The sequence below is a fragment of the Lynx rufus genome, unplaced genomic scaffold, assembly GCF_022079265.1.
Source record: "Lynx rufus isolate CCGP_SWC_20201006 ecotype Redwood Valley unplaced genomic scaffold, mLynRuf1.p SCAF_6, whole genome shotgun sequence".
Lineage (NCBI taxonomy): Eukaryota > Metazoa > Chordata > Mammalia > Carnivora > Felidae > Lynx > Lynx rufus.
The window spans coordinates 66394553-66419206 of NW_025814878.1; the positions used below are offsets into that span (position 1 = coordinate 66394553).

The following is a 24654-nucleotide window of genomic DNA, read 5'->3' on the forward strand; positions in this document are numbered from 1 at the left end:
TAGAATTTGTTTTAATTGAAATATATTTGACATATGACATTGTGTAAATTTAAGGTTTGTAATGTGTTAATTTGATGTATTTATACATTGTAATGTGAGTGCCATTGTAACAATAACTAACACCTCTATCACATTATGTAATTATTTTTTCTTTTTAGTGGTTGGAATAATTTAAATTGTAGTTTCTTTGCAAGTTTGATGGTCATAATATGGTATTGTCTGTATTCACTATACTGTGCATTAGATCTCCAGGTCTTATTTGCTACTCATTGCAAGTTTGCATCCTTAAATAACCCTGTCCTGTATCACCCCCCCCCCCCCCCCATTTTCTGGTAACCACCGTTTTACTCTCTATTTTTATAAGTCTGGCTTTTTTAGATTTCACATATAAGTAATATTGTACGATACTTGTCTTTTACTGTCTGACTTACCTCACTTGTTAGCACAATATACTCAAGTCCATCTCTATTGTTGGAAATGGAAATATTTCATTCACATCCACCCACACACCCCACATCTTCTTTATTCATACATTCATCTGTTGATGGGCACTTATATTGTTCCATATCTTGGCTATTGTGAATAATGACGCAATAAACATGGAAGTGCGTATATCTCTTCAATATCCTATTTTCATTTTCTTTAGGTATATGCCCAGAAGTGGAATTGCTGGATCATATGGTAGATCTATATTTAATTTCTTGGAGAACCTCCATAATGTTTTCCATAGTGTTTGAACCAATGTATATTCCCACCAACAGTGTGTGAGGGTTCCCCCTTTCCTCACACCCTTGCCAATACTTACTCTTGTTTTCTTGATAGCCATTTAAGAGGTGTGAGGTGATAACATCATTGTGGTTTTGATTTGCATTTCCCTGATGATTATCGATGTTAAGCATCTTTTCATATACCTCTTGGCCGTTTGAATGTCTATAGAAAAATGTCTTCAGATCCTATGCCCATTTTTTAATTGGCTTGTTTTTTTGTTAATGAGTTATATGAGTTCTTTATATATTTTAGATATTAGTCTGTTATCTGATGTATGGTTTGCAAAATTTCTTTCCCATTCTGTAGGTTGCCTTTTCATTTTATTGTTTCTTTCTTTTGTGCAGAAACTTTTAAGTTTGATGTAGTTCCATTTGCTTTGGTTATTTGTGGTTTTCGTGTCATATCCAAAAAATCATTGGCAAGACCAATGTTGAGTAGTTTCTTCCCTACGTTTTCTTCTATGAGTTTTATGGCGTTGGGTCTGATATTTAAGTCTTTGATCCATTTGGAGTTAATTTTTGTGACTGGTGTAAGATAGGGGTCTGGTTTTATTTTCTGCATGAACACCATTTGTTGAATAGACTGTCATTTCCCTATTGAGTGTTCTGGCTTCCCTTGTCGAATATTAGTTGACCGTATATGCCGAAGTTGAATTCTAGGTTACCTGTTATGTTCTGTTGGCTTATATGTTTCTTTTTATGCCAGTACATACTGTTTTTATCACTGCTGTTTTGTAGTATAGTTTGAAATCAGGAAGTGCAATACCTCCAGTTTTGTTATTTTTCTTCAGGGTTGCTTTGGCCATAATTATTCCATACAATATTCTGTATTCATAATTCCATACAAATTGTTGCATATTTTAGAATTTTATGTAAATGAAATTTGTATACGTACTTTTTTGTTTTCTGCTGCTCTCACACAGCATAAAGGTTTTGAAATCATCCTCATTGCATTTATTACTAATTCATTTTTATGGCTGAGTAGTAGTTATTGCATGGACATACTACATGTTTATCCTTTCACCTGATAATTGACATTTGGGATGTTTACAGTGTTTGGCCCATTATAAATAAAGTTGCTGTGGACATTCATCTTTATATGTGTCTTTGCACATAGATTTTTATTCTACTTTGGTAAATAACCAGGAATAGAATGTTTTGGTCATTTGATTTAGGTGTATGTTTAACTTTTTAAGAAACTGCTAAACTGTTCTCTAAAGTGATTACCTGTTCTCTTAAGTGATCTCTAAAGGATGTAAAGCATTTTACATTCCTACCGGCAGTGCATGAGGGTTTTAGTTACTGTACATCCTCACTTACATTTGATATGGTCAGTCTTTTCAATTGCATTGTGGTTTTAGTTTGCATTTTCATGAAAATTAATTTCTTGTACTTCTTGACCATTTACACATATCATTTTGTAAAACATCTATTTAAATCTCTTGCCCAGTTTAAAAAATATTAGGGCGCTTGTCTTATTGAATTGTAAGAGTTCTTCACATATTTTGGATATAAGTCCTTTATCAAATATATGTAACTTGAATATATTCTGTGGCTGGTGTTTTTATTTTTTTAATGACATCTTTCAAAGAGCAAACATTTGCCATCATGAAGTAGTCCAATTTGTCAATATTTCCTTTTATTTCATGTTTTGTCTAAGAAGTCTTTTCTTACATTAAAGTTGCAAAGGTTTTCTCCCATATTTTCTTCTAGAAGTTTTGTAATTCTAACTTTTAGTTTATTTCTGTATTTGATTTTGGTTACCCTCTATCAGGATGCTTTATATACAAAGAGAAGAGTAGTTTGTTAAGAAGGTAGAGTCTTAAATGTCAGGATATCCTTCCATTAAACAGAGATAACAGGACAGGCTTCATTTTTGAGGTTTGCAAGAAAAGTGAGTTAATCTGGAAGTAATGTTATGTTAGTAGTGTCCACCAAGCTGTTTTAATTGCCTTTTCAAAATAGTTAAAATAATTTAAAAATGCAGTCAGGGGGCGCCTTGGTGGCTAAGTTGGTTAAGTGTCCAACTTTTGATTTCAGCTTACAATCTTGTGGCTTCATGGGTTCAAGTCCCGCATTCGGCTGTGTGCTGGCAGCGTGGAGCCTGCTTGGGATATTCTCTCTCCCTCTCTCTCCCTTTCTCTCTCTTTCTCTCTCCCCTCTCCTCTTCCCCCTCCCTCCCTCCCTTTCTCTCTGCTGCTCCCCGACTGGTGCTGTGTCTGTCTCTCTCAAAGTAAATAAATAAACTTAAAAAAAAAATGCAGTCATTTTTGGAATTTATGAAACTCATTTGCAGCTGTTTGGAATGTAGAGGTAGGATCACACTAATCTTGAAAATATCCTGAAAAATAAATTCCTTTTTCTCAGGTTTTTCTGAAAATTTATTTTAAATCTTGTAAGGTAATGTAAAGATGCTATCATTTGGTTTCTAAGAGAACTTCAAAGTAGTTTTATTTTTATAATACTTACTATCCATTAGTCAAATGTTTTCTATATCCAGTGAAGTATCCTGTGTGTGTGTGTGTGTGTGTGTGTGTGTGTGTGTGTGTGTACGCGCGTGCACGTCCATCCTTTAGAGTTGTGTGTTTGATAAAAATACCTTCTTGGGCGCCTGGGTGGCTCAGTCAATTGAATGTTTGGCCCTTGATTTAGGTTCAGGTCATGGTCCCAGGGTCACAGGATTGAGCCACACGTGGGGCTCTGCACTGAGTGTGGAACCTGCTTAGGATTTTCTCCCTCTCCCTCTCCCTCCCCCTCCCCTCCCCCTCTCCCCCTCTCCCCCTCTCTTCCCCTCTCCCCCTCTCCCCCTCTCCCCCTCTCCCCCTCTCCCCCTCTCCCCCTCTCCCCCTCTCTTCCCCTCTCCCCCTCTCCCCCTCTCTCCCCCTCCCCCTCTCCCCCTCCCTCTCTCCCTCTCCCTCTACTTTCCCCTCCCTCCCTCCCTCTTTCTCTCTCTCTCCCCCTCCCTCCTCTCCCTCCCTCTCTCCCCCTTTCTCTCCCTCTCTTTCCCCTCTCTCACTAAAATTAAAAAAACAAAAACAACCCAGCCTTCTTATTTAGAGTGCTTGGAATCATTTAGTTTTAAGAGAAATCTTTAGATCTTAAAGATAATTTGTAACCAATATATACTAAACTTCTAACTAGTGCTTCAAATTAGATTCTAAGCAAGTTAAATTGACAAGTTACTACTAATAAGAGAGAGCCAGGTTTTTAAAAATGTAATTTTATAAAATCATTAAAATGTTTTGATTGCAGGTTGGAATTTTAAGATGTGGTTTCTGAAGTGATAATTTTAAACCAAGGCTACTTTATTTTCTAGGTGTTCATTGTACCCATGGTTTCAATCGCACTGGTTTCCTCATATGTGCCTTTTTGGTGGAGAAAATGGATTGGAGGTACTTGTTTCTTATTATAATGGCAGAAGACTGGTAATTGATAAAAAGTGTATTGATTTTTTAGTTTTATCATTTTATATTGCTAAATTTTTGGTGAAGTCATGACTAAAAATTTGAAGTGGTTTTCATTTTAGACTTGGTTAATCTTTAGAATACCATTTATTACCTGGTATTTTGTACTAAGTAGCATTTTAGTTGAGTGCTTATGGATTTTTATATACTATGTATTTTCTTTTCCAGATTTTTTCACATACTCCAGAATTATCAGAGATACTTTTTTTTTTTCCTTCAATATTTTGTTTACATTCACCTTTGGAAGTTACTACTGTTGTTATTGTTCTGTTCTTTTTTTTTTTTTTTTAAAGTAAGCTCTGTGCCCAAAGTGCCGCTCGAAATTCACAACTCTGTCAAGAGTCAAATGCTGTTTGGATGGAGCCAGCTAGGCATCTCTTATTCATTTTTTTTTTTTTAATAATACCTTTTTAAAATAGCTGTAGAATATTAGGAAAAACTTAGAATGGTATGTGGAAGGAAGTATTTTTGAGACAGAGTTACTTTCTTTGAAGCATGCCTTTATTGAAGTGATCCTGAGAGATTAGAACCTTTGTTGCCTGAAATTCCTCAGGGATATGGAATATTACTCCCTGAACTTTCTTGTTTACTGATTGAGTGTCATCATTTTTGCTTATAAAGCCTTTCACACAGTAGGTCCTTCTCTGAATATAATCAGCTGAAGTACACATGTGATGGTATATTTCCCTGTTTATATGTTCTCAGCTGCATATCTTCTGGCTTTGACTTTCTGGGCTTTCAGGTGCTTTTCACAATAACCCCAGGCTCCTGTGTCAGCCCTGCCCTATGCTTAGCCTCTGTCTGATGACCTTTGCTCTTGTTACCTGGGTCTGTTGAAAGTTCTTAAAAGCTAGCAGACTTTTACTTTTATTCATATGGCTGTTCACATTTCTTTGATTTCCCTTAGAGTCAGACCTCAACCTTCAACGCTTTATTTAAAATTTTTCACAGACTTTACCCAGATCTCTTTTATATACTCATTGCAGCTTACCTCTAAGTTTTAGGAATTATCAATGTATCTTATATTAAATCTATTTCAGAAGGAATTTGTCCCTTAATAGATTGAATGCCTTGGGAGTGGGGACTGTGATTTGTCAATTTAATAAATGTATTATACTTCATTTGATGTATGAAATAGAAAGAGTGAGTTTTGATAAATCTGCAGAAATGAAGAGTAGTGAGGAAACTCCGTGGTGTTTGTTTTCATAGCATTGAAGCAGCAGTTGCTACTTTTGCTCAAGCCAGACCACCAGGAATTTATAAGGGCGATTACTTGAAAGAACTTTTTCGTCGCTATGGTGATATAGAGGAAGCACCACCCCCACCTCTACTGCCTGATTGGTGTTTTGAGGATGATGAAGATGAAGATGAGGATGAAGATGGAAAAAAGGAATCAGAACCTGGGTCAAGTGCCTCCTTCGGCAAAAGGAGAAAAGAACGGTTAAAACTGGTAATGTTTAAAAATATTATAGTCTTTACTTTTTTCTTCTGCAGGTTTATTGAGATTTATGTGTTTGTTTAGCTGGATTTATAAGGTTATTTCATTCTGGCTGTTTCTAAGATTCTTGATAGCCATGAGTCTCCCTTTTCTATGGGAGAAGTTTAAGTTCATCTTGTTTTTGTTTCTTAGGTACACTAAAGAACTCTTTTTTTTTTTAAATTTTATTTAAATCAAATTAACATATAGCATAATAGTGGTTTCAGAAGTAGAATTTAGTGATTTCTCACTTACATATAACACCCAGTGCTCATCCCAACAAGTACCTTCCTTAATGCCCATCACTCATTTAGCCCATCCCCCAAAGAACTCTTACATGTTAGATTGAGAATTTACTATTTCTTTCTTTTTTTTTTTTTGCAAAGTATTGGGAGATTCCAACTACATAGGAAAATTTTTGCTAATGATCTACAAAATTGTCACGTAGTTAAAATACCTTTACATATAAATTCTGCTCCTCATGGGTGATACTTTCATATTTTCTGTAAAGTTGAACTGAGAAGACTTTTCTGTGGACAACTCCCATTAATCTTCCTGATTCTATGCACAACTCCCATTAAATGGCCAAACAAAACCATTAGGAGTTCTCTTTTCTTGGGGGTTCAGGAGAGACGCTGAAAAGGAGAGTACTGGTTGTGCATACCCAAGTATATGGTATAGTCCAAAGGGACAGTGTGGAGATAATTAAATTTAATGAAGTTAATAATTAAGGAACGTGGGATATCATAGTTGAGCAGTAAAAGTCTACAAGTCATTAGTAGGCAATGATTCACAGGCAAGGATTTTATGTAAATCATATAATATAGTCATTTGAGCTTTTAAGACAAAGTCCCTCTTTGAAAAACATTGTTTTAATATGTACTTACATATTTCAAACTTCAAGACTTTGAGGCCACTGAAAAGTGTTCATTGCTTTGAAACATAGAAGTAATTAAAAAAAAAAACTTACTCTGTTAGTATAACTCATTGGTTAATGAATCACATACCTAGAAAAATAAGAATCACATTCTAAAGAAGGGCTAATAGCATAACATAGCATAGATGATTACTTTCTTTTAGTATCATTTTTTGTTCAACTATATTTTTAAGAACAACATTAAATATGAACATATATATGCTTAATGTGTTTTTTAATTACAATATAGTACTTGTATAAAAGAGTTTAAAGAAAAGAGTTAATATTTTGCAAAATATACTAAAGTTTGCAGGTTCCTTTTTTTTTCCCCCAGAAGCAGGGGCCTTAAAAATGACAATTATTTTATAATATCAAGTATTATTAAATGTCTATAGTTGCAAGTGAGCTTCAGCAGCACTAAGAGAAACAGCCAAGATGGGCACGTTTCTTTCAGGAAAATAAATAACATTTAAAATAAAATCCTAAATCTTGTTTCCCTACTATGATTGTGGATTTACCTATTTCTCTTTCTAGTTCTGTCAAGTTTTGCTTTATGTATTTGGAGTGATATTTAGTTTATACAAATATGTGTAAAGGATTATTGTATTTTCCCAGTGTCTTCACTTTTAGCATTGGAAATATCTAATGTTAGTATGATTGATTGCACAAACATTCTTTTGGATAGTGTTCATATGGATTATCTTTTTTTCTATCCTTTTGCTTTCAAACATTATCTTTTATTTAAGGTATGTCTTTTATAAGCATTGTGTTGTTGGCTTTTATTTATCCAGTGAACAGTTTTTGCCTTATTGGAGTATTTGGTCCATACACATTTATTTTACTGATGTAATTAGGTTTAAAACTTAGCAGTCTCCCCTCCCAACCTCCCACTTATGGTATGTTCTTCTTATTTTTCTTTCTTGTCTTCTTTATGCTTAATTGTTTTTATATCACCCCAACCCATTGCTTGGTAGTTATACATTCTTTTACTGTTATTTTAGTAGTTATTCAAGATTTCAGTATCTGGGGGCACCTGGGTAGCTCAGTAGGTTAAACATCTGACTTCGACTCAGGTCATGATCTCGTGGTTTGTGGGTTCGAGCCCCGCGTTGGGCTCTGTGCTGACAGCTCAGAGCCTGGAGCCTGCTTCAGATTCTGTGTCTCCTCCTCTCTCTGCCCCTCCATGCTCATGCTCTGTCTCTCTCTGTCTCTCAATAATAAATAAACATTAAAAAAGAAAAAAGATTTCAGTATCTGTCTTGGACTTGTTAAAGTCTGGTATATATTAGTACTTTTGCCACTTTTTAAACAATGCAAGAATCTTTGATTCCGTTTACCTCTTCCTGCCTTTTTGGTATTGTGTATCTTAATTCAACATACATTTTAAACCCCATAAGGCATCATCCTCATCATCATTTTGTACAGTGAATGTTTATTAGATATACTTATCTAAATATACATATTTATCCTTTCTTGTGTTCTTCTTTCTTTCATATATTTTTATGGTTCCATTTGGATAGTTTTTCTTCTAACTGAAGAGTTCCCTTTAGTATTTTCTTTAATATGGGTCTGTGCAACACATTCAGTATTTATGTAAGAATGTCTTTTCTTGTAGTCATTTTGAAGAATGTTTGTTCTCAGTGTAGAATTTTGGATTGGCACTTTGAAGATACTCCATAATCCATTTCTATTAAGAAGTTGCTTCTTGGGGTGCCTGGGTGGTTCATTTGGTTTGACTTTGGCTCAGGTCATGATCTCGTTCGTGGTCCGTGAGTTCCAGCCCTGCAGTGGGCTCTGTGCTGACAGCTCAGAGCCTGGAGCCTGCTTTAGATTCTGTGTCTCCCTCTCTCTCTGCCCCTCCCCAGCTCATGCTCTGTCTCTCTCTCTTTCAAAAATAAATAAGCATTAAAAAAATTGTTTAAAAAAAAGAAGTTGCTTCTCTGAAGCTAATTTCTTTTGTTTTTGATTTTCAACACTTTTACTATGATATTTCTACTTGGAGTTTTCTTTGTGTATTTATCCTGCCTTCTATTTATAGTGATTCTTGAATCTACTGTTGGATTTGTTGTTGTTATTGTTAGTTTTAGACAATTCTCAGGCATTATATCTTCAAATATGGTTCAAATCCATTCTTTTTCCCTTTTCCTTCTGAGACTCACCCAGTAGGCTTTTCCCTCCACTTCTCCTACTGTTTCTTATGTTCTTTTCTATATTTTCCACTTTTTTTTTTCAGTTTTCAAACTGGATATTCTCTTCTGACCTATCTTCCAGTGTACTAATGCCTCTGTGGCTATAAGCTGATGTTAAATCCATCCATTGAGTATATAATTTCAGTTATTTTACTTTCACTTTTGGAATTTTCATTTGAGTTTTAAAACAGTTTTCAGTTTCTGTGTTGGAATTCTTCATCTTATCATTTAGTTTTTTGAATTTATTAATTCCAGTTATTTTAAAACCTTGTCAGATGACTAATTGATGTAGCTCTCTTCTAGGTGTTTTTTACTTTTTCTTCTCATGTCCTTTTGATTTCTAGTTAGTTGTTTCTTTTTTGGCATACCTGCATATTTGTGATTATTAGGCATTAGGTCTGAGCAATTGTAGAAATAATTTGAGAATAAAATGTTTTCTTCAGAGAACATTTACTTTTGTTGCTACACAGCGTTAGGAATAGGGCATCTTAACTCAGTCAGGATTGAATTATTTAGAAACTAGTCTTTAGTTTTGGGGGGCCGGTCTCTTTTCGATGCAACTGAATTCTTAGAGTATAGACCTTTGGGGATCCTAGCTGAAAGCCTGGAGAAATAACCAGGAGCTTTCCTCCTCAGGGGCCTGGAACTCCAGTTTTTATTTTCCCATTCCTGTGATATTCTTGAAAGCTGTGTTTAGCTTCCCAGGTACCATTTTGAAAACAGTGCCTGTAGAGGAAATTCTATACCAGATGTCTAGCTCACCTCTCTGGGTTCCTTTCCTTCTGAGTTCTTGGCCCGTCAAGCTCTTACTGCCTTTGTGATTTCTCCAGGGTCTTCAAACAGGTGATTTTAACATTTTATCTAGCTTTTTCTCGTGGCTGCAGAATTGATCTCAATAAGCTAGTCTGCCATTGCCAAAAACAGAAATCTTCCCTTCTCTTGTTTTGGAGAAAGCGGGTAGCTTTGATTTCAAAGCACGTAGGTAGTTTTTTCCCCCTCTTTTCAAATCATACTCATAAATTCTAAAATTGTTAAATATATTTTTTACTTATTAAAGTAGTATACTTACATTAAAGAAAATTTGAAAACTAAAAAAACAACTTAAAATTCTTCAGCCTTTGTCTTACCACTGGCATTTTGTCATCTTAGAAGAATTTCTTCCCATTTACTTCCCTAGCTTAAAAGTGTACACAAATGGCATAAAGATCAATTTTTTTTAATAAAATAAAAATACAAACATCTAGAAATGTATAGAGTAAAAAGTGAAGGTCTTGATTTCACTCCCACTCCCAACTGTTCTCTACTTTTTGATTATCCTTCTAAATACTTATTGTCCTATGTATTTATATATACATATGTTGAGTTTTGGCCCTATGCTCTCCACCCTCTTGTAATGTAAATGTATTTTTCTGCAGCTTTTTTAAAAACTTGGATGTCTTTTTTTTTTTTTTTTAAGATTCTTTATTATTTTGAGAGAGGGAGAAAGAGAGCACGAGTGGGAGAGGGGCAGAAAGAAAGGGAGAGGATCCCAAGCAGATTCTGTGCTGTCCGTGTGGAGCCTGAACTCACCAACTGTGAGATCATGACCTGAGCTGAAGTTAAGAGTTGGACGCATAACCAACTGATCCACTCAGGCACCTCTGGATATCTTTTCTTAGTACATTTTTAACTACTTCATTCTTTTTAGGTAATACCAGAGGGAGCAGTTTATAAAAAGCGAACAGAACATTTGTTTGCAAGATGAGAGAAGATATCAATCTATAAAATAATGACCGACTATTAGGAAAAAGAACCAATTAGAGACGTTGGAAATGATAATTAACCCCCCTCCCCGGGCACCTGGGTGGCTCAGTAGGTTAAGTGTCGGACTCTTGATTTCGGCTCAGATCATGACCTCATGGTTCATGGGTTCGAGCCCCATGTTGGGCCTTGCACTGACATTGCAGGGCCTGCTTGGGATTCTTTCCCTCTCTCCTCTTTCTGCTCCTCCACCGCTTGCTCTTTCTTTCTCAAAAATAAACAAATAAACTAAAACTAAAGCAAAACAAAACAAAACAAAAAACCAACCTAACAACCCCGCAGGTGGGTTGGATAGCAGAATGAAGTTAGCTGTAGAGGAAATTATCAAGCTGGAAGATTTATCTAGGAAATTCTTCCTGGATGTAGCACAGGAGGACAAAGAAATATGAAAAATAGTTTAGAGTTAGGTAGTGATGTGAGTGACTTGATAGTATGAAATCTCACAGAGGGGACAAATATGAGGATTATTTTCTGTAATATGCAGTAGGGACAGGTCAGATTAATGATTTTAAGAAGCTGATGGGAGGTGAGAAAATGGAGATAGAATTGTGTTAGGGGTCCTCAATACCACCCCCACTTTTGGAGATTTACTAGGACTCAGCATATAGTTGTAGTCACAGCCAAGGTTTATTATAGTGATATTCCAAGGATATACAACTGTATCACAAGGGAAAAAGACAAGTGGAGTCTGGTGGATTCCATATGTAGGCTTTCTTATGCTCTCTTCTTCCCATGAGAGGTTGTACAGAGCTTACTTTCCCAGCACCAGTGAAGATGCAACAACATGTCTGATGTTTCTGCCTGGGGAAGCTCATTAGAGCTCACTAGAGCCCTAGTGCCCAAGTTTTTAGTAATGGCTGGTCACGTAGGCAGCCTATGTGTGTACCAAAAGTTACACAATCCCAGAAGGAAAGTGTTTGTTCAGCATAAGCCCTGTTGTTCGTACGGATAGTCTAGGCATGGTGAATCACCCTTATCAGTTGACTAAGAGCACTCTGAGAATCTTGTTCCCAGGCGCCAACCTTGTAAGCAGACTTGGTGTATTGGCCTTTTTCTGCACACTAGTACAGGCTGTTCATTCACGTAGTTTAGTTATGATCAGAAAGGGAGAGGAAGGGTGACTGCTTAATGCAGATAGAATCAGAAAGGCTGTTTAGTATGGAATAAATTCCAGCATATTTATTGCTTGTGGATAAGCAGCTGTGGAGTCAATGACCTTGAAAATAATTTAGGGAATAAATGACACAGCAATGTCTGAGGAAATGAAAGGGAATGGAGTTCAAAAGCAGATGGAGAAATAGGTCTTCCACAAGAGGAGGGAAATCTCATCCATAGCACTGAGACTGTGATTTTTTTCCTCTGTGAATTTCAGCTGTCTGTGGGTGGGAGTAGAGAAGATTAATGGTAGGTTGATACAAGGTTGGGTATATTTAGTATGGGTGTGATGGAAGGACAAAAGGTTGAGGAGTACTGAGGATATCAGGCATAGAAGAATTGAAGTTATCAGCCATAGAGTCTAGCTGAATAGGAAGTAAGGTAAGGCTGGGGGCTGTTACACTGAGAAGAGGGAGAGGTGAAGGGACTGTTAGTCTTGGTGAAATTGAACAGTGAGCATAGTTAGGGTAAAAGAGTTAAGCTATTCAATGAAAAAGGTCAAAGAGTGGCATGTTGGCTTTAGGATGTTGTGCATACTCAATCAGTGTGAGTTGAATTGATGAATGGAAAGGTAGAGCAGTATGGAATGATGATGGTGTGGCCATGGAGCATGTTGTTCAAGTTATGCAAAGATGATGGTCATTGCAAATGAAATTACTGAACTGTGAAGCCTAGGTTGTTTGATGGGTAAAGAGTATCTAATGGATATTGATGTTACCAATGTAATGATAGAAGTTAGTGCAGTGAGAAATACTGTTTTTGATGAACATGGAGAAATGACTGGATGTCAGTACACGAAGAATAGAGTGTTTTACTACTTTAGACTCTTTGGTTGCAAGTATCAGAAATTAACTCAAACTAGCTTAAATAGGAAGAAGAAATTACTATGAGTGAATGGGTAGGACTCAAAGCCAGATCTCAGGAAGGGACTGGAGCCTGGACCTGGAAAGCTATTTAGAACCTAGTTTCTGCTCTTTGTTATTATTTTCTCATCTTTGCTTTTTTTCTATTTCTGTTTCTTTCCTTTTGTGTCATATATTTCACTAGCTTTGTCTTTTGAGACTGGCTCTTTGTGATTCCTTTTTTACCTGGGAGATTATAACTGTCCTGTATCTTCTGAGCTTACATGTTGTAATTTTAGCCACATGCAGAGACTTTTGAATCCCAATTCCAGGTTACCAGAAGAGAGAATCTAATGGATTCAGACTGAGTTAGTGGTTTGCTCATGCTCCCATCAACTTTGGCTGGAGTGGGATGTTATCTTGTAATGTCATGTAACATGGCTGTTAGGGTCCTGTCTTTGTGGATGAGAGAGCAGCTGTTGTGCCACCAACTACAGTGGATGTCTGCTCCACCACAGTTGAGTGATACAGCTGAATGGATTTAGTCTAATTGAGAGGCAAGGAGAACAAGTGAGGATATAGGTGAATGCTGTACACTATCCCTATGGGACTTGGGCAGTGGGAAAATGAGTGCTTTTATTTAAGAGAGAAGTGGTCTTCTTGGTGGAGAATTAGCTCTTAGTTAAGACATAGGGGACGAGGTGTTCATGAAAAAGGTTGGGGTTATAGATTATTTATGAAAAAGAGATTCTAGGGATTATATTGGAACTCTTTGGGAAGGTAATTAGTGATAAGATTAACCAAGGAGAAGGAGCTCCAAAGCAGTGAGGACAGGACCATCAGAGAGGAAAGATGACTGGAGAGTTGATTTTGGGTGATGTCAAAGTATTGGTGACAGTCATGAGAAATGTAGATGTAAATAATTGGCAAATCAATGGTTGGAAAACTTTCGTTTTCCTGTTATTTCAATCTGAGTTGAAGATAGTTAACAGAAGCAATCCAAGAGTGACTAATTTTTATGGTTCACATCTCAACGCAGTGAACTTATTTTGGTTTGACACTTTATTTTTGTTGGAGTTCCCCTTTCCTGACTCATATTGATATGATTATGATTTGAAGTGATGGACTCATTGTAGTGAATTCCGATAGTGACTTTAGGGTTTTTAATAGTCACGCATGTCCTGTACGTGGCCCTCACATTCCTGACACCTTTGTTCATCTTTTTAATACATGCTTGTAGTGATTTGGAAGAGTATGACCTATAGTTATGTTGTTTGCTTCTTTGAATTGATGGCTGGGATCATGTCTCTCTCTCACTCTCTCTGTTTAAAGTTTATCTATTTTGAGAGGGACAGAGACAGCGTGAGTGGGGGAGCCAGAGAGAGAGGGAGACAGAGAATCCCATAGGCTCCTCACATGGGGCTCGGACTCAGGAAACTTGGAGATCATGATCTGAGCCAAGACCAAGAGTCGGATGCTTAACAGACTGAGCCACCCAGGTGGCCCTGGGATCATCTCTTTGAATAAAACTGTTAGTGCCTTTTCTTCATTACTAAAATATCCTCGTTACACATTACACACATACTTGCTTACTCATTCCTTCACGCACGCACACACACACACACACACACACACACACACACAGATAACACTCACTTCTTACATATAATTTCACCCCATCTTCTGTAAAACTTTCCTCAATTTCCCTCTGACTGATCATTGATTCCTTTTTTCCTTTTTGTGATAGCCATATGAATTTCCATTTTAAGTCTGGCAGACTCTGTTTATGAAATACGCTTATTTCATCTTAAGCATACGTTATCTTCTTTTCACTTTTGATATTTCTTTATTCCCACAAACTGAAATGGTAGTTTATTAAAAAGTGAAAGTAAATGTCATTGACTTTGAATCTCAATTATAGTATGTTTGAAAATAGTTCCAGACTTAAGACATTGCTGTTTAGATTTAGTGATCCTTTTTGAAATTATTACATAATTTTAAATAATATATTTCTGCCAGAGGAAACTTGTAATGACAGTCAAAACAGCAAATTAAGTTAAAAAGTTACTAAATATTATTGGTGTATAAAGTGCATCAGCCTTACTGTTTTTAATGAACATATTTCTACTATTTTCTGATGAATTATTATTGCAGAAGAAAGTAGGGGAAGACAGTAAAAAAGATTGAGACATTGTAGGAAAGATTAAGGAAGAAGAAACATAAATGAATGAGAGGCATTTGCTAGATGGTTGTTTTATAAACAAGCTTAATAGTTGTTAAGTATGTACTGAGGCTCAATATTTATTCTTTTAAATTAAAAACAATATTTAGCCTGGGGTGCCTGGGTGGCCCAGTTGGTTAAGTGTCTGGCTCTTGATCTTGGCTCAGGTCTTGATCTCCCAGTTTGTGAGCTGGGGCCCTGCGTCAGGCTGTGTGCTGACAGCGTGGAGCTTGGTTGGGATTCTCTGTCTCCCTCTCTCACTCTGACCCTTCCCAACTCACTCTGTCTCTGTCTCTCAAGGTAAATAAACTTAAAAAAAAAAAAAAAAAAAAAAAAGAGAGAGAGAGATGATCCCAGATATCAATTCAGTACTTTGCTGGCAGGACAGAGCCTGCTTTGGATTCTTTCTCTCCCTCTGCCCCTCCCCTGCTGTCTCACTCTCTCAAAATAAATAAATAAACTTAAAAAAAATATTTAGCTTGTTCAGCTGCATAGAATTATTAAAATATTTCCTAGTAATATTCTAGGAAAGTACTTGGTTGAATATTGATCCTATTTCTGTGTTTTGGTCCTTTTTATTTGCCAAAAAAAGAATATTTATGTTTTTAGGAATAATTTATGATACTTTGGCCCTTGGTTTTCAGAAATTATCCTTGATTTCTGAATATTCCTCAGGAAATACATGCTCATGAGTGAACCTTTTTCATGTAAAACTTAAAAAAAATCCTGTGCTGTTAGTACCTTTGGAATAATGGTGCTGAATGTTGAACTCTCTGAATGCTTTCTCTTTTTAATGAGTATATATAGGATATAGCTTTATAAGGATATTGCAGTTATCTGAGTATCTCAGTCACTAAATATCTTGTGAACCTAGTTCTTATCCTCATTCTTTAGTTATTGTATTTAATGGTAGAATGGTCCTAAAGCAGAAGGTAAAAAGAGGTGATGGTGTCATATGAGAGGAATGGTACTCTTTAATCCTTTGGCTCTTGAAATCTCTAAAGTGTGCTTATTATGGAAAACAGAGTTGATGACATATAAGATAACTATAAAAAGTGATTCAGAATTAGGGGCAAAAAGTAGGACTAGTGTCTGCTGGATTACTCAGGACTCTTCCAGATTTGACAGGGACGTACATGGACTAAATACTGTGTTCTTTTTTTTCCTTTCCAAGTGGCTCGAGTTGCCAAATCTTTGCCAGAAGGTTGATCATTGCAGCTTGTAGACCATATTTTTTATTCCTTAATTACGTTAACAGCTAGAGTTGTTTTATGGATTTTTCTTGAGACTGATGCCAGCCCTCTTATGGGTCTGAAAGTAATTGTAACATGAATCTAGACTGTATTTTTAGTCTTTAAAATTTCCAGGAGTGTTCTTTATTTATTTCATATATAAATTCTCCATCTGCTTCACTTCTGTGATATTTTAAAAATATGCTTGCTATGAAGTACAATAAGACACTTTATGTAGTTGTGAGTTAAAGAATTTAAATTAAAAATTCAGTGATGAGTAATAGTTTTTCTTATATCTGAAGACTCTACCACTTTGTCTACTGTTACACTCTTATTCTAGTTTACAAAGGTATATATATCGTGGGTGTTTATCCCCTTAAAATCCATACTCCATCAGAGATATAGCTCCTCTTTCTGTCTGTAGTGAGAACTATTAGTGAATGGTATAGTGTAGACCTGAGTTCAGATTCTGTTTTTACCTCTCAAATAAATTGCATTCAGTCTCATTTACTCATTTGTGAAATAAATACACTGTAATCTACTTTTCATAGCTGTTACAAGAATTAGAGAAAATGTTTGTAAAATGTCAGATCCTTTGCCTACCTCTGAGTAAATGGTAGGTAAGTTGTTATTGCTGTTATTAATGAGTAATGTCCATTTGAGTATTTTGAAATATGATATAGACACTGGGCTATATATGTACATTGAAAAGCATATGCTGGATTAAGGAAAGTGAGTGTACAATCCCAGGGGGAGTTTATAGATCTTTCTGGAGCAGACCATTTCTGTTTCATATATTTGCTCAGACGTAAAAATAAGCAAGTCTATCTTTCAGTCTTGACTTTGGAAATAGATTTTCACTTCTAACAAAATATTTTTCTTCTTCTTCCTTTTTTTTTTATCTTAAGGGTGCTATTTTCCTGGAAGGTGTAACTGTTAAAGGTGTAACTCAAGTAACAACTCAACCAAAGTTAGGAGAGGTACAGCAGAAGTGTCATCAATTCTGTGGCTGGGAAGGGTAATAACCATTTTAAAGTTTTAAGTAAAACTTACTCTTACTCTGCAACATTTAACATTAATGCAAACGTTGACACAGTTTCTTTGCTCCTTGAAGATTGAATGTTTACACAGAGTGCTTAAAAAGATATCAAGCAAGAGTTTATCAGATTTTTTTCAAGAACAGTTGAGTCAAAATTAGACTACTAGACAGTTGAGTCAAAATGAAATGACTCAGACATGTCTTCTGAATAGAATAGAAAGTTACTTTTGTCACTATCCAGTATTTTAGTGTGCTTGATTCTACTATTGCTGATTAATGTTTGTATCACCATATCATTTTATTAAGGGAGAATAGGTGGCACTTGAATGTACCACATTTTCCAGTTTTTCTGTAATCAGAAACCTGGGGGAATCAGTTTTATGTATATAAGTATATTTATATAAATATGTTCTGCCCCCCACCATGACCTGAAAATATCTATCAGTCATTTCATGGGAGGAGATTCAGGAGAGAGTTCATTGTTCTAATCTTTTGCTCTCAGGTCTTGTCTATGGTCATTTCTGTTGATCATTGCTGTCTGTGGCAGAAAATTGTAATACAGCTGGAACGTGATGAAACAGGATTGCTAATTGTTAAAAATTCTTCATATAAAGAACTTTTTGACTGGTATATTAAGATCAATTACCCAGAAATAATTTTAACTAAAAGATGAAATGAAGTAATAATGATTTCAGTGTTGTGTTAAACCCTTGCCAGTGTACTTCAATCTTGACCTATATTTCTCCTGTTTTGTCACTTCTGGGCATCTTTTGAGCAGAAATTTGCCAGCCTCGTAGAGTTAATGCCAAGTTGGCAGAGTCATGATGGAGGAATATGAGGTCTAGAATAACGTACGATAATTAAGGCAAGCAAGATTGAAACTTCTTCCTGAAGTAAACTTGTAAACATACCTGCTTTAGTTTTAGATCATGAATATTAATATTTAAAAAGCCCAATAGTTATAGTATGTAGTGGCAATTAGAATCTTGTTAACTCACATCCAAAATGTCTAGAAGATAATGTTTTGTTAGCATTCTTGGGAAAGCTGATATTTTTCCAGTTGACATTAATCTCATGATAGGGAGAATGTTGTGGTAAGTGTGTGACTAATGTGAGATTGGTTTAGGACGTATTGCTTTGTATGGATGCCAGCCATAATAGTAATAAAATGTTCTTCTTTAAGGTCTGGATTCCCTGGAGCACAGCCTGTTTCCATGGACAAGCAAAATATTAAACTTTTGGAGCAGAAGCCATATAAAGTAAGCTGGAAAGCAGATGGTACTCGGTAAGTTAGATTTCTAAAACAAATTATACAAATAATTCTAATACTTGAAGAATACTGCTTTGTTGGTAAAGAAGGTTTGTACTCTTGGAGTGTGAATTTCTGACTTGAACAGCAAAATAATCATGTTTCAAATATATAATTTTTGTTTTGCTAGTATTCTTAGTTATGTAAGTCAGTTTCTCTCATTCTGCTTCATTTTTGGTTTCAGACTTCTTTTTTATTAAAGATTGTATTTTTGAGTAATCTTTGCAGCCAACGTAGGGCTTGAACTCACAACCCTGAGATCAAGCGTTCCATACTCCACCTACTGAGCCGGTCAGGTCCCCCTGCCCCCCAAGTTCTGTTAGTTTGACATAAATCTATACCAAATTTAAGTTTGAGAGTGTTTTCTCTTGATGATATTGTCCTTTTTGGCATGTCTGCTGCCCACCACCTGTGTTTTGTGGTTGTTGAGCACTTCTAAAATTAACAGATGTGTTGTCAGTTTATCATCTAAAAATTACCTAGTCTTTCTGATACTTTGTTCCTTCGAATATTTTGTTCTCTATTTTGTTCCTTCGGATATTTTTCTCTTAATTTTTGCTAATACTTTTTGTGATTTTTATACACTCTTGTGGGTGTTACAGTCTTACAACAAAGCTTATCTTCTATTTAACTTTTTCTATTTTGTAATCCTTATTTTTATGGCATTGCAATATGTATTTTTTCATCAAATGTTTTGATAGTTGAAGTAATTATTTTAACAGATGTTAATATAGAAGTCCTATTAACTTTTTCAAAATAAAGACAATATTTCAGAATAATTGACAGAACATATATATAGTTTAGGTTTTTTTTCCAGTTTTATTGAGATATAATTGACATATAACATTATGTAAGCTTAAGGTGTAGAATGTGTTGATTTGATACATGTATAGATTGCAAGATGAGTACTGTTAGCTAACATCTCCATCACTTCACATAATGACCATTTCTCTTTTGTGGTGAGAATATTTAAGATCTGTTGTCTTAGCAACTTTCAAGTGTATAATACAGTATTATTTACGGTCACCACTATGGTGTACATTAGATTCCTGGAACTTATTTGTCTTGTAACTGGAATTTTATACCCTTGACCAGTACTTCCTCACTTCCTCTACCTTCTCAGCCCCTGGTAACCACCGTTCTAGTCTGTTTCTATCAGTTTGATTTTTTTTAGATTCCACACGTAAGTGCTATCATCTAGTATTTGTCTTCCTCTGACTTATTTCACTTAGCACAATGTCCTCAAGGTCCATCTGCGTTGTTGTAAATGGCCGAATTTCCTTCTTTCTTATGGCTGAATAATAATCCATTGTATTTATATAGCACATCTTTATTCATCTGTTGATAGTTATTTAGGTTGTTTCCATATCTTGACTATTGTGAATAATACTGCAATTAAAATGGGGATGCAGATATTTCTCTGAGATGCTGTTTTCACCTTTTCATTTTTAAATGTTATTTTGAAGATGATATAGGTTGCACTTAATTTTTGTAAGAAGCTTTTGAATGTCAAGGTGGCAGTTACACCTTTTGGATCATGTTATCTTCATCTACATTGTGCTTGTGGTGACCTTAAGAGATATCTATAAAGATATGGAGTGGGGCAGGTACAACTTGATTTTAATGTTAGGTGAATATAATGACACTATTTCAACATGCTTTGCTTTTTAGTAATTATATATATCTATACATACATATTTTATTAGGGAATATATCAAAATATTTCCTTTCATTTGTCTTTCTTTGTTGGAAACCCATCTTTCCTTCCAACCTTGCATTTTCTAGCTTTTTGGGGGGGTGGATTTTATGAGTAACACAGGCTCATTAAACAAAGTTCAGAAAATAACAAGTGAAAAGAAGAAACTAAGTGATTTTATCACATAGAGATAACCATTGTGGTCTTGATTTTTTTTTTTTTTTTTTTTTTTTTTTGGTTATAAAGCAGTTGTATTAATGCTTAGTGTAGTGAATCCAAATAGTTAAATAACAAGTATGTTTTACATGTGTGTTCATTTTTTCATATTATTTTGAATTTAAAAATGAAGTAAATTAAAAAATTAATATTAATACATGGTAAAATTTTAAGCAATATAGAGATATCAGATGGTAAATTTAAGTTTGCCTTGTGTGCTTCTCAGACTGTTCATTCTACAAGGATAAATTTATAAGGATAGATACAGCTAAAGATTCAGATACAGACAATTTGAATGATTTGTCCCTTCCATGCCCTCCTCCTTATGGATGTATAATTTTGAAGGATAAATAAAAATTGCCTGATTGCTTATTTTCAAAATGTTAAAATTATATCTAATTTTTTTGGATTAGAATAAGTTTGGAATCTATTAAATTGGTAGTAAGGATTAGCAGAAGTTAAGTTGTTGTTATATATTTTTAATAGCTATGTAACAATGTCTTAGGGTTTATTAATAGATATGTAGTATTGTAACAGTGTTACCTTTGTAACAGCTTCCTACCTCTGAGTGGAGAAGGAGTGAAAATGATGAGGTGCATTTCCCCAGACTTGATGCTATAAAATGGCCCTGGGGATTTGGGAGTGAGGCATAGTTTTGATCTGATGAGTTTCATATTCTGGATATTCTTTACTTTCTACCTTGTCTTCTCCATAATATTCAGGCTGTGATCTTGGCAAACCTTGAGCAGAATAACAAAGTCTGTAAAATTTGCCATTTGTATTCAGCCATCCTACATTTATTTTCCCTCCTCTGCATTTGTACGCTCCTTTCCCCATATCTCAATGCTGTCAGACCTATAAATGATTCGCTACAGTAATTTGAGCTAAGATGTTTTGACTGATAATGGAAATATCTTATTTCTCATGGACCTGTGCTCCATCAAAAACAAAAGGAGAACCTCTAAATATCTTTTTGAATAACTACTCTGTCTTGTGATGCTTTAATCTGTGAGGAAAAAATTTATGTGACATATTTTCTGGACTAGTGCAAAATCTTTCTTTGGCACAGTAGAATTTAAGGCCAATAGCATGGGGGAGGGACTTTCTGTGATTTATAGGGTGAAAAGAACCTCGGAGGGCTGTAGAATGGTCTAGGAACCTATGGAATTAGAACAGCTGATCAATAGCCGTGAGCCCTAGACTCCACTTTATGTATTCATTTATTATTTATTTTTTTATTTTTTTAAGTAGTCTCTACACCACTGTGGTTGACAGTGAGATTATGACCTTTAGATTAAGAGTCGCATGCTCTACCCACTGAGCCAGCTAGGTACCCCACTTTATTTTATTTAAAGCCATGTTGTGAAAGGGGCGCCTTGGTTCATGAGTTTGAGCCCCGCTTTGGGCTCAGTGCTGACAGCTCAGAGCTTGGAACCTGTTTCAGATTCTGTGTCTCCTTCTCTCGCTCTGCCCCTTCCCTACTTGTGCTCTGTCTCTCAAAAATAAATAAACAGTAAAACTTTTTAAGGTCATGTTATGATAGGGTTAGGGACCTCTTTTTATTATCCTTATTCCCTAGTTTATTGGCTGTTTATTTATTGTATCTAGCAACAGTATTTAGATGGAAGGATCTCTGAAATTGAGTGTGCTATGAGACCTGGATAGAGTTAGCAATAAAAGGTAATGCCTAGGAATTTTTATTAGTCTGGACAAGGCCTGGAGGTAATAGTGACAGTTTTGACAGGAATCTGTTGTAAGTTCTAAAACATTGTTGAATAGGGACTATTTCCTTATTGTAAAGCCAAAGAATATAGATAGAAATACAGAATTCTTTAAAAATGAAACAGTGAGAAATTTGTATTAGTTATATAGGTAAATTGGTAAACACTAAACCACTGCAGTCTCAGAAATAGGTAGAATCATTTTGTTTGATAGAAGATTTAATAATTGTGTGTCTTACATTTCATTAAAATCAGACTTTTAAAAATGAGATGTCTCCTTCTGTCAAAACATAGTATTTCTTTCTTCATAGCACTTTTCATTATCAGAAGTTACTTTTTCCTTTCTAATTATTTTACTTCTGTGTCTCCTACTATATTGTAAGCTTCACAAGATTAGGGAGCAAGCCTGTCTTCTGTACCTTTATATCAACAGTGATCAGCAAGGCATTATGCTAGTAGATATTGAATGAATATCTATTCTGAGTATTCAGAATAGTATTGAGTGTTTTATGCTCTTGAGAGATCTGTAGTTTCTATAGATTGAAATATTCTTATTTTATACTTTTCCTCTTTTTTTAATTTTTCTTTTTTTACATTTATTTATTTTTGAGAGACAGAGCACAAGTGGGGGAGGGGCAGAGAGAGAAGGAGACACAGAATCGAAGCAGGCTCTAGGCTCTGAGCTGTCAGCACAGAGCCTGACGCGGGGCTCGAACCCACAAACTGAGAGTTCATGGCCTGAGGGACGCTCAACCCACTGAGCCACCCAGGCGCCCCTCCTCTAAATATTTTTCATGATCTTTTGGTTCATTGAATGGATTGAGAAGGGAAGAAAGAAAGTCATATTAGAAAAACTGTACTGAGGAATAGAAAGAGCACAGAGATAGAAGTTAGTATACTGCTTAGCATTGAATGATTAAATGATTAAATGAAAGAATACAATACTTAATCAGATAGCATAAATAACGTGTGTTATATCTAGGGCACTACATATAACTTGACCCATGGGAGAATTATACTAAAATCAAATTAATGTGTAATTTGTGATTAATGAAACCATGGCATTGTAATTGATAGTACTTGATAAAGGACTTGTAAAATGTGAATATATACATATTTTGGAGCTATTTAAGATTTAATGATATGTTTGTGCTTATAACTGATTTTTTTGATGGATATATTGCATAAATGTAAATAATACTACAGAATAACAGGTTTGAGTGTTCTATATCTAAAAAAGCAGTATTTAAGTCTTAAAGGTTCATTGACATATTTGGAAATTAGAACCAACATTAATTAACACTTTTAAAGTTGGGAGAAAAATTAGGTGAAATGAGAGTATTGGAAGTTACTGTGAAACCGAGCTTAGCAGCTCTAAATGAGACTAATAAGAGAGACAACACATGTGGTTAAGAGTACATTGCTTTCCAGGAAGACAAGTAGTGTTTGTGGTTTGGTCCTCTTAACTTTGTATCTCCATGCCTTGCATAAATGAAGCAAATTTGAGCCTTAGTTTTCTCACATGTAAAATGAAAATAATATTCTTAGGGTTGTAAGTTTGTAGTGAAGTGTTGATATAAAGTGCATTCTAGAAGAGCCCTGATATACAGTAGATGCTAATATATTTTTTAAAGTAATTATTGATAGGTATGTACTTACTGTCACTTTGTTGTTTTCTGGTTGTTTTGTAGTGCTTCTCTGTTCCATTTGTTCTTCTCTTACTCTCCTTACGATTTATGACTTTCTGTAGTGTTATGTTTGGCTTTTTTTCCTCTTTATTTATTGTGTATCTATTACAGGTTTTGGGTTTGTGGTTACCATGAGAATCCTATCCTGAGATTATAGCAGTCCATATTAAGTCGTTGGCCACTTAAGTTTGAACACATTTTAAAAGAACTTTTTTTACTTTTTCCTCCACATTATATATATGTTGTCATACTTTACATCTCTTTTTTTCTTAATTTTTCATCTAATTAGGGCCCTTTCTTTTCCACCTTAAAGAAGTTCCTTTAGGGGTGCCTGGGTGGCGCAGTCGGTTAAGCGTCCGACTTCAGCCAGGTCACGATCTCGCGGTCCGCGAGTTCGAGCCCCGCGTCGGGCTCTGGGCTGATGGCTCAGAGCCTGGAGCCTGTTTCCGATTCTGTGTCTCCCTCTCTCTCTGTCCCTCCCCCGTTCATGCTCTGTCTCTCTGTCCCAAAAATAAATAAACGTTGAAAAAAAAAAAAAAAAAAGAAAAAGAAGTTCCTTTAACATTTCTTGTAAGCCCCTTAGTGGTGGATGAACTCCTTCACCTCTTGTTTGTCTGGGAAACTCTTTATCTCTCCTTCGATTCTAAATACTTACCTTGTAGAGTATTCTTGGTTGTAGGTATTTTTTAGCTCTTTGAATATATCATGCCACTCCCTTCTGACCTACAAAGTTTCTGCTGAAAACTCAGCTAATAGCCTTATGGGCTTTCTCTTGTACATAACTTTTTGCTTCTGTATTGCTGCTTTTAAAATTCTTTAATCTTTACATTTTAATTACTCTGTGTTCTGATGTGGACCTCCTTGGGTTCATCTTGTTTGGAACTCTCTGTGCTTTATTAACCTGGATGTATGTTTCCTTCCC

The 24654-nt window shown here is 35.4% G+C and overlaps 1 protein-coding gene across 1 annotated transcript in view; it reads left to right on the forward strand.

Moving 5' to 3' along the window:
- RNGTT (RNA guanylyltransferase and 5'-phosphatase) overlaps positions 1-24654 on the forward strand; it is a 320167-nt gene that overhangs the window by 25444 nt on the left and 270069 nt on the right. The window contains exons 5-8 of the mRNA XM_047102241.1: positions 4084-4159; positions 5441-5681; positions 16972-17081; positions 18286-18387. Of these exons, the coding sequence (XP_046958197.1) occupies positions 4084-4159; positions 5441-5681; positions 16972-17081; positions 18286-18387 (529 nt within the window). The remainder of the gene's footprint in view (positions 1-4083; positions 4160-5440; positions 5682-16971; positions 17082-18285; positions 18388-24654) is intronic.